This window comes from Monodelphis domestica, chromosome 8 (assembly GCF_027887165.1).
Source record: "Monodelphis domestica isolate mMonDom1 chromosome 8, mMonDom1.pri, whole genome shotgun sequence".
Taxonomy (NCBI): Eukaryota; Metazoa; Chordata; class Mammalia; order Didelphimorphia; family Didelphidae; genus Monodelphis; species Monodelphis domestica.
The window spans coordinates 241,685,106-241,695,240 of record NC_077234.1 but is presented as its reverse complement, the minus strand read 5'-3'; the positions used below and the strand labels follow the sequence as shown (position 1 = coordinate 241,695,240).

Genomic DNA, 10,135 nt, shown 5'->3' with positions numbered 1-10,135 from the left:
CTCAGAATTCAGAAACTTTATAGTTGACATTAACCACTGTAGCTATAGAGACCAGATTGCAAGAATGATACATATCAGTTTGCAAGGATGATATGTACCCACCACCTGACAGGATTTTAAAAAATTCAAGAATAGATTAAGACATTTTATACCTGGCTGTTATGTGAAGTTTCTTTTTTTTTTCTAAATATGTAATAATGATTGTATTTATTCTGCCTTCTCCCCCAATGCTCTAGGTTTGGGGTAGAGGGAAGGTACTAAGTTGGGTAGAACAAGGAGTTAAAAATAGTAATATGAAAAAAGAAAAAAAAACAGTCTTTAGAATATTTTGTGAAATGTACAGGAGAAGAAAATTTAGGGAGAAAAAAGACAAGCAGGATTGCTTTTAAAAGTTACAGATTAAATCCTTTATATACTTAAAAGTAAAAGCAAGCTATTATAAATGGTAGATATATATACACATAAAATAGAACTATATACAATCTATGTATAATAGATTCACAGATATATCACGCTCATGGGCTCTAAAATATTTTTGTCACATATAAAAATTAAAAACAATCAGCCACCCTGAGACCTGCCAAGGAGATGGGAATGTTAGAGAGGAGTAATATCAAACTCAATAAAAGGGGTTCGGGGGCATATTTGTGGTCAGTGAATGAGACTTATTAAAAATGAATTCTGTGTGGGACAGAGGACACATTTAAATAGTAGTCAGTATTAGTGAGAAGGTAGCCTGGGATTGCCTCCTGACATGCTGATTTCAGTCCAGTTGTGAAATGTTCAGATGGTCTAGGTTCATTGGAGAGATGCTTGGAGGTCCTTAAGCTTGCTTGTCAGAGTCTGGTTTTTGCATGTCCAAAAGGTGGTGGTCAGGTTTCATTAGAGAAAGGCCTGGTGTGCTCAGGGCACAGCGTTTCTTCAGTTTCCCTGCCTGTCTGCAGTTTTGCACACGTGAGTGCTCAAGCACTTTTACAAAGTGGCCTGATGTTCTCAGGGTGCTGCATAGTTTCAGCTATGTTTGATGATAGCCTATTTAGGAGATGAAACAATGAAGAGATACACGGGTGTTCATGATGACTCAGGTAGATGAGGTCAGTGGAACATCTCGGTCCAATTGTATAAACCTGTATACAGGCTAACATTGTGGACTGACGCTTTATCTCTGGCTTATACATATTCTCAATTTGCTGACTTTAGCTTGGTAGAGCTCTGGTTAGACTGAGGGATTGTCATGATGCAAACGTATCCATTGGCATACAGTACATGCAACGGTACTTCAGGCATGTAGAAGAGCACTTGGCCCATTGTTGGAAATCTGAAAAATTCTCCTTTTCTGCATGTTGCCATGGTCCAAATTTTGGTGTTTCTAATCCCAGGGCTGATATTAATTCGTCTATATCATGTGGTGGTTTATCTGTAGTGGGAGTAGGCCACTGTGTGGGGTAGGAAGGATGGGCATTTCTTGCATCGGTAACATTATTACAAAGAGAAAAAGTGGGAATTTGGGGCCCAGAAAGAGATTTTCTCATTTCTCTTTCCTTAGTCCAGTCATGGTTTAATGGTTTTAAACCATTAGCTTTAGGTAAAGACTCAGAAAAACATGCTGAGATAATTTTAGATTTGGAGGCAAAGTTTAAACTTCTTACAAGAGCATTTAGAGTTGTCCCCTTTGGCACATTGTGCTCAGGTAAGACTTTGAAGTCTTTCTTCATGGGGACTTTATGTTTAACTTTACCTCTGTGTCCACGTACAGATGGGATCTGAGTCTGTTGGGCCTCAGCTGTTTGGTGATTGTGGTCAACTAAAATGTTCTGGTAGTGCCCAGGTCCTGAGAAAGGCTCCATATGGGACTGGTTACTAGGGCAACGTTTTAAGGGCAAGTCTGACATAGTATACGACTTGCCAGGGCAGGTCAATTTTTTTGAGTTCTCCTTTGGATTAAGAGATGGCATTAGTACAGTTTTTTGAGAGTTTGGAAACTGTGTTACTATGAGTGGTTGTTTGAGACATGTCCTGCCTATGGGTTGGTTGAGGTGGGACATTGGCTTAGAATTCAAATGATGCTCTATTTTTTCCCACAATGGTTCTGTCTGGTTTTCCCAAGCAGCTGTAATCAGTCTTCTTTTCATCTTTCCTGGAAGGTCTTTTGATGGGAACTGGATCATGATTTCTAATGAAAAAAGATAGCACTGAGTGAGTCCAGGAAAATGTTGTCCCTCTGATTTGTGTATGGGAAAGGCAGCTGTAAAAATGGACCAAATAGGGAAGATAGCAAATAATAGTGAATCCTCACTTGTCTGTATCACTTTATCACTTTCAAAGGGCTTCAGCATCTTTTTTGTACTCACACAAGTGCCCCATTAAAAGCAAGACTTATTATCTCCATTTCACAAATCAGGAAGTAGACCTTTCAGAAGAAGCATATAAGCTTTAATGAATTTTAAGTGTTTTTTTTTTTCCTGACAATTGTGAGTGTTTAGGAGGTAAATTCTATTAAGTCTTTTTTGGAGAGGACAACTATAAGGCACAAAGAATGGTCAAGACTCACCCAAGTAGAAATATGGTCCCACTAAGACTCAACCAGGGAAAACTGAAATTCATCATGTGCTTAATGTACTTATAAGAAAATAAACCATTGTCTCCCTTCTAAGCTGTGCAATTTAGGTTTTACAAAAGTATGCTTTCCTGAAAACTGTGAGACAAGGAGTTTGAAATGATATGATTGCCATTTGAAGAAGAGGAAAAACTGAGGATCAGAGAACTTCAAGCCATACTTCATGTAGTATGGTGCAACAAGGAAACATTCAGACCCAGGAAATGGAGCTTCCTGGTGCTTGCCTGACTTTCTAAGTTCACAGGACTGGAATGCATCATAGAATTCATCTCCTGGGACAATTTCATTTCCATCTATACCTTCCTAACTTGAGGATCACAATCATTTAAGAATCACTGATTGAGGAAAAACATCAAAGAGTTCAGAAAGAGACTTGTAATTGGAATGTATTTGAAGTTACTGAAAACAAAATTTCTTACCTTTTTCATGCTCTTTTTCTCCTCTTCTCATTTTCCCTATCAAAAATTTCCCTGAGAAAACAATGTTAACAAAGATACATGATTTCCTCGAGTTTCTACACAAATTCTCTTCCTCTAACTAACAGTTTTTTCACAGTGGTCTCACCCTTCCAAAGTCCTTTACAATTTCCTTTTCTTCTTGTCCCATTCTGGTTTCCCCAACAGTGCCCACCCACTGTTACCCAGAAGCCTGTAAGCTCCCTATGCTGAAGATGTTTCAAGTAATTTATTTAGTTGTTTTATATATACATCATTTTGGACTAACTATAATCTATTTTGTATATTAGTAACCATTAGTCTTTGTCATTCCAGAAACTTTGCCTTTCTTTTCACCACCCCCACACCATTCAGTCCCAGGTATTGCCTACTCATATTTATTAACATTCATTTGGGTTATGAAAGACAAAGAAAAGGAGATAATGCCCCTCCTTTGTTGCAAATGAATGAATCAGAGTGAGGGTCTAAGGGTGGAATTCCAAATACCACCTACTTCTTTCAGAATCTGATTTCTTAGGCATCTGTGTCTTTCCTTCTGTCTTGCCCTAAATAACAAACATGTTGTCTAAGGCCATCTTTACATGCCATGATGTTGCCATCCAAATGATTCTATAAGTTTAACCACAAATCCAAGCAAGAACATTTCCAAATGAAACTTATATGTGTAATATATGTTAACAGAATATTATACACATTTTATAGGATTATGTATATTCATTCTTTAAATTTAAGGTCAAAGACACTTTTTAATGATGCCTTGTTATTTCATGACAAGTCTAGTCACCTGCTATGGTCTAGAACAGCTAAATCTCCCTCCAAGTCTCCTTTCTCCCATTCTCTTTCACCTCAGGAGTACTGAGAACCCATCAACACATCCTGCTAAACAGCACACCCATTCCATTTGATGATCCTTATCCCAAACTAGACTAACCTCTTTCACAGTTGCAGAGTTGGTATCAAATGGGATGACCAAGTAGAATCAGGGTATTTCAAGACCCTGAAGATCAGAATTGGATAATCCAATTTGAACTATCACAAGGTTGATTTAGTTATGTTTCCTCTTTAGAGGGAGGTTCAGCAGGCTATAGAGTTAGCCCCTAGTAAAAAAAAAAAAAAGAAAAAGTACATTCAGTTGCTTCAGTGAAATCTCTCCTGGGATGTAGAGAAACGTAGAACATTTCCTGAAATATTTTCTTGCATTAAAGTGAAACTGTTTTTGCTCTCATAAAGAGTAGTAGTGGGGTACCTAGGTGGCTCAGTGGATAGAGAGTCAGTTCTGCACTAAAGAGGACCTGAGTTCAAATCTGGCCTTGGACATTTCCTAGGTATGTGATCTTGGGCATGTCATTTAAACCCTATACCCTAACCCTTACCCCTCTTCCTCCTTGTAACTTACTAGGATCAAGTATAAGACAGAAGTCAAAGGTGTTTGTTTTTTTAAGTATTAGTAAGTATAATGATTACCTTCCTTGTTATCTTCTCTAGACTATCCCAGTATACTGTGTTCTCTGATTCCTAGCTTCTTCCCCGTCTTCTGAAAAGGATGAATTAAATCACAACTAATGGCATAACTTCTCTAAAGCTAAAATTATCTGGAATGTGGAAAGGTTCCCTTGGACTGACTGAAGACTATGTCAGCCTTCTCATTACTGAGCTCAAACCTTCAATACCTCCCAAATTCCATTCTTGTCCCCTCAGATTTACTCTTCCATTTGCCCCTGGAGAACTGCAGTGACACTAACTTTCCAGATTGGTCTCCTTCCCAGCTTCTTTCACAAAAGGTTGTTTATGCCCAGTTGTTCAGTAGTATATAGTTCTACGTGATTCCATGAATTTTTTGTCCCATGAGGTTTTCTTGACAATGAAAACATATTGGTTTGCCATTTCCTTCCCCAGTGGTTCCCCATTTTGCAGATGTGGAACTCAGGCAAATGGCGATTTTCTTGCCCAGAGTCACATAATTTTTGAGTGTCAGAAGCTGCATTTGAACTCAGATCTTCCTGGCTCTAAGCCTGGTGCTATATCCACTGTAATACTAAGCCACACAGAAGAAGCACTGGATAATTTCTTAACTTATTTCAGGATTTCAAGAATAGATCAATGCACTGCAATGGGGATAAACTAGAAGCCTACATAATAAGATCAGGAGTGAAACAAGGATGACCGTTATCACCTCTATTATTTACCATTGTACTAGAAACACTAGCTGTAGCATTTAGAGAAGAAAAATAAATCGAAGGTATTAAAATAGGCAAGGAGGAAACCAAGTTATCACTCTTTGCAGATGATATGATAGTCTACTTAAAGAACCCCAGAGAATCAACCAAAAAGCTTGTGCAAATAATCAACAACTTTAGCAAAGTTGCAGGATACAAAATAAACCCACATAAATCATCAGCATTTCTATATAGCTCTGACACATCTCAGCAGCAAGAATTAGAAAGCAAAATTCCATTTAAAATCACCCCACACAATATAAAATACTTAGGAATCAATCTGCCGAGACAAACACAGGAACTATATGAACACAACTACAAAACACTTGCCACACAACTATAACTAGACCTAAACAATTGGAAAACATTGATTACTCATGGGTAGGATGAGCTAACATAATAAAAATGACAATCCTACCCAAACTAATTTACTTATTTAGTGTCATTCCCATTGAACTACCAAAAAACATTATTACTGAATTAAAAATTAAAACATAACAAAGTTCATTTTGAAGAACAAAATATCAAGGATATCCAGAGAAATAATGAAAAAAAATACGAAGGAAGGAGACCTCACAGTACCAGATCTCAAACTATGCTACAAAGCAGCGGTCATCAAAACAATATGGTAACTGGCTAAGAGACAGAAAGCAGGATCAGTGGAATAGACTTGGGGTAAGTGACCTCAGCAAGATAGTCTATGATAAGCCTAAAGACCCAGCTTTGGGGAACAAAACCCACTATTTGATAAAAACTGCTGGGAAAATTGGAAGACAATATGGGAGAGATTGGATTTGGATCAATATCTTACACCCTACACTAAGATAAACTCAAAATGGGTGATTGACTTGAATATAAAGAAGGAAACTATAAGCAAATTAGGGGAACACAATAGTAAACATGTCAGATCTTTGGGAAAAGAAAAATTTTAAGACCAAGCAAGAGTTAGAAAAAATTACAAAATCTAAACTAATTTTGATTACATTAAATTAAAAAGTTTTTGTACAAACAAAACCAAAATTAGAAGGGAAGCAACAAATTGGGAACAATCTTCATAAAAAAACTCTGACAAAGGTCTAATCACTCAAATTTACAAAGAGCTAAATCAATTGTACAAAAAATCAAGCCATTTCCCAATTAATAAATGGACAAGGGACATGAATAGGCAATTTTCAGATAAGGAAATAAAATCTATTAATAAGCACATGAAAGTGTTTTAAATCTCTTATAATCAGAGAGATGTAAATCAAAACAACTCTGAGGTATCACCTCTCACCTAGCAGATTGGCCAACGTGACAGCAAAGAAAAGTAATAAATGCTGGAGGGGATGTGGCAAAGTGGGGACATTAATGCACTGCTGGTGGAGTTGTGAATTGATCTAGCCATTCTGGAGGGCAATTTGGAACTATGCCCAAAGGGCGCTAAAAGACTGTCTGCCCTTTGATCCAGCCATAGCATTGCGGGGTTTGTACCCCAAAGAGATAATAAGGAAAAAGACATGTACAAGAATATTCATAATTGCGCTTAAAAATTGGAAAATGACAGGATGCCCTTCAATTGGGGAATGACTGAACAAATTGTGGTATATGTTGGTGATAGTACTATTGTGCTGAAAGGAACAATGAACTGGAGGAATTCCATGGGGAGTGGAACAACCTTCAGGAAATAATGCAGAGTGAGAGGAGCAGAACCAGGAGAACATTGTACACAGAGACTGATACACTGGTATCAGTGTATACAGTGGTGTAATCAGTGGTACAATAGATTGTAATGGACTTCTCCATTAGTGGCAATGCTGTGATTCTGAACAACTCAGAGGGATTTATGAGAAAAAACACTATCCACATTCAGAGGAAAAACTGTGGAAGTAGAAACACAGAAGAAAAACAACTACTTGATCACATGGTTCAATGGGGATATGATTGGAGATATAGACTCTAATTGATCATCCTAGTGTAAACATCAACATGAAAAAAGTTTTTTATCAATGACACATGTAAACCCCAGTGGAATTGCGAGTTGGTTAAGGGAAGGGGTAGGGAAGAGGAGGGAAGAATATGATTCTTATAACCAAGGAATAATATTTTAAATTGACCAATTAAATTAAAGGGAAAAAAGGATTCATAGGAAGAGTCCACTATACATTTAAAAAAATAAAGTTAAGATTACACATTAAAAAATAGATTAATCCAGGGATCTCAAATATTCCTATTGTTCTTTTGATTGGCAAGGCTAGGCAATATAATTTCAGGTTATATGAAGTATTGTGGGCTAAAATTCATCTCTAAATAGATGAAAGATTTAACCACAAATAAAAAATTAAAATAAATATTGTAAGTAGTATACTCACCTTTTCAAAATAGTGTTCTCTCCTGAGAGAAGGACCATGTCCTGGGATACAGAGAGAAAACGACCTTTGTTTCCTGAGACAGCTAAGTCAGAACTTTGGTCCTGTCTCCAAGATAAATGAACTGAGGTTGCCTCTGACATCATAGAGCATTCATCTTTTAGGCAACAATTGGTATTGAGGTAGAAAAACAAAGCAAGAATTTGGAATATCTTGCAATATTCCAATTTTCTTGGCAGAAGCCAAGAAAAAGTTCTAAAGAGAAAAACTGAGCAGGGTTGCTTTTGAAGGCCACAGACTGAATTTTTTATAAACATATAAGTAAAAGCAAGTTATATATAGCAAAGATTTATAGTGTTACACATAATCTCCATGTTTTCTAAAAAAGTTCTTTTTACTTCTTTTTTAAAATTAGTTATAGTACAAACATTAAAAAAAAGAAACAATACTAATGCTAATACCTGCAAAAGAAATGGCAGGATGAGAGTAATTCAGAATCCCAGAAAGGGGTTCCGGTGCCATGTTGGTAGGCATTATGGCCTAATGAAAATGAGTTCTACAAACCTCCAGGAAGTGATGCAGAGCGAAAGGAGCAGAACCAGGAAATCATTATACACAGAGTCTGATACACTGTGGCACAATCGAAGGTGATGGACTCCTCCACTAGGGACAATGCAATGTCGCTGAACAATCTGCAAGGATCTCAAAAATACTATCCACAAGCAGAGGATAAACTGTGGGAGTATAAACACCGCTGAAAAGCAACTGCTTGACTACAGGGGTGGAGGAGATAAGACTGAGGAGAGACTCTAAATGAACACTATAATGCAAATACCAACAACAGAGAAATGGGTTCGAGTCAAGAACACATGTGATAACCAGTGGAATCGTGCGTCGGCTATGGGAGAGGGAAAGGTGGTGGGAGGAGGGGGAGGGGAGGAAAAGAAAATGATCTTTGTTTCCAGTGACTAATGTTTGGAAATGACCAAATAAAATAATGTTTAAAATAAAAAAAAATGAGTTCTACACACAGAAAGCAGAGCATCTTTTGCTCAGTAGTTAGTCTGTCTGTTTATGGCAGGCTCAGGGGACTATATTTTGGTAAAAATTTGTCTTCAGGGTGTTATATATTTTAGCTTAGTTGTCTGTGTTTGATTGAGGCATGTTTGGGGGTCAAATGTTAGAAGAGGGCTATTGAGGTGTTTCATGATGGTTCAAGTGGATAAGGTCACTGGATAGGGGCTTAATATAATGGAAGACTGATATTTTAACCCCTGGTAGAAACTAATTCCTCTGGCTGGAACCCTCGTGGAATTTTGGTTCATTGATTAGCTTCTCATGTTAAAGTTGTTCCCTTTAGAAGCTGTTAAGTATGTCAGTAGTCCAGGGATGGAGAAGCATGTGTACCTCAGCCCAATTTGCCAAATCTTTTGAAAAAGGCTCCATTTCTCCTCTTTGCCATAGTCCAAAGTCTGTAAAGTTTACTCTTCTGGCCAGATTTATTACTCTGTGCAAAATCTGCTGGTGCCATATGTAAAAAATAGACTCGAATACAGGACTACAATCCCCACGAGCCTTTGCTCCACTTCCCCATAATGCCTTGTAATCTCACCTGGGCAGAGATGGAGAAGGCATTTAAGCTGATTCAAAGGCTTTTGAGGGCTCTCTCGGGGGCTTGGACTTCCATTTTGGGGCAGGCCTGGCTTTTTTCATAATGTAGGTGAGGTTGTGTCTAGGCCACTCTATGGCCTGGACACGTGTTTCTTATCCTGTATTTTTTTTAATCCTTAATCTTCAATAAACCTCTAAAAAATATAATACTCCTTGCAGAGAGAAACTAATTTCTACCTGCCTCAGATGCCTCAGTCTCCCCCGTCTCCCCTAAATTTTAATCTTTACCCATAACTGGTGCAGTCACCCTATCGGTTTTCCATTTTTCTATGGTCCAAAGTCTGGTGATTATTGTAGAGCTGCTATTACCCTGGCTATGGCACTGGATTGTGGTGATCTTTTAGATGAAACTGCAACCACATTCAGATAAAGATGAGATCTCAGGGGACAGGTAGGTGCTCTGAGGATTGGGAACCAGACCTGGAGACAGAAGGTTCAAGTCTGGCCCCAGACACTTCCTAGCTGTGTCATAGTGGGCAAGCCACTTAACCCCAATAGCCTAGTTCTTATGGCTCTTCTGTCTTGGAACCAACACTTACTATTGATTCTAAGACAGAAAAGTAAGCGTTTAAACAGTGAGCTCTCTCAGCCTGATGATTCTCAGCTGTATCAAGCTCAGAAAAAATCTGCTGGTTCTGAAGTCTTGACGGAGATTCCACTCAGGGCAACTTATTAACAAGTCTAAGCTGTTATAGGACTTGTCCAGGTGACTCAATTCCTTGAGATCTCCTTTGCATTGGAAAGATGGGACAATCATGTGCTTTGATGAGGGTTGGACAGTAGCATTACTGTGGGCTAATGATTATGTCCTGTTCATGGCGTGGTTAA

At 38.0% G+C, this 10,135-nt stretch overlaps 1 protein-coding gene across 1 annotated transcript; it reads right to left on the bottom strand.

Annotated features, from left to right (window-relative positions):
• Positions 1 to 392: 392 nt before the first annotated feature.
• On the bottom strand, positions 393 to 7,909 carry LOC103095811 (uncharacterized). The gene is made up of 4 exons (XM_007500807.3): positions 7,640 to 7,909; positions 4,004 to 4,169; positions 3,037 to 3,087; positions 393 to 2,173 (listed from the first exon to the last, which is right to left on the bottom strand). Exons 3-4 carry the CDS (start codon positions 3,065 to 3,067, stop codon positions 1,233 to 1,235), a joined length of 972 nt encoding a protein of 323 aa, XP_007500869.1. The 5' UTR covers positions 3,068 to 3,087; positions 4,004 to 4,169; positions 7,640 to 7,909; the 3' UTR covers positions 393 to 1,232.
• Positions 7,910 to 10,135: the final 2,226 nt, after the last annotated feature.

What these genes read in the sequence shown, in the direction of transcription:
- LOC103095811 (XM_007500807.3), bottom strand. Translation starts at nt 3,067, where the DNA reads ATGAGAAGAGGAGAAAAAGAGCATGAAAAAG. An exon ending in AGAAAAAGAGCATGAAAAAG is followed by an intron (nt 2,174 to 3,036) that starts GTAAGAAATTTT and finishes TTTTTTCATTAG; the next exon opens with AAATCATGATCCAGTTCCCA.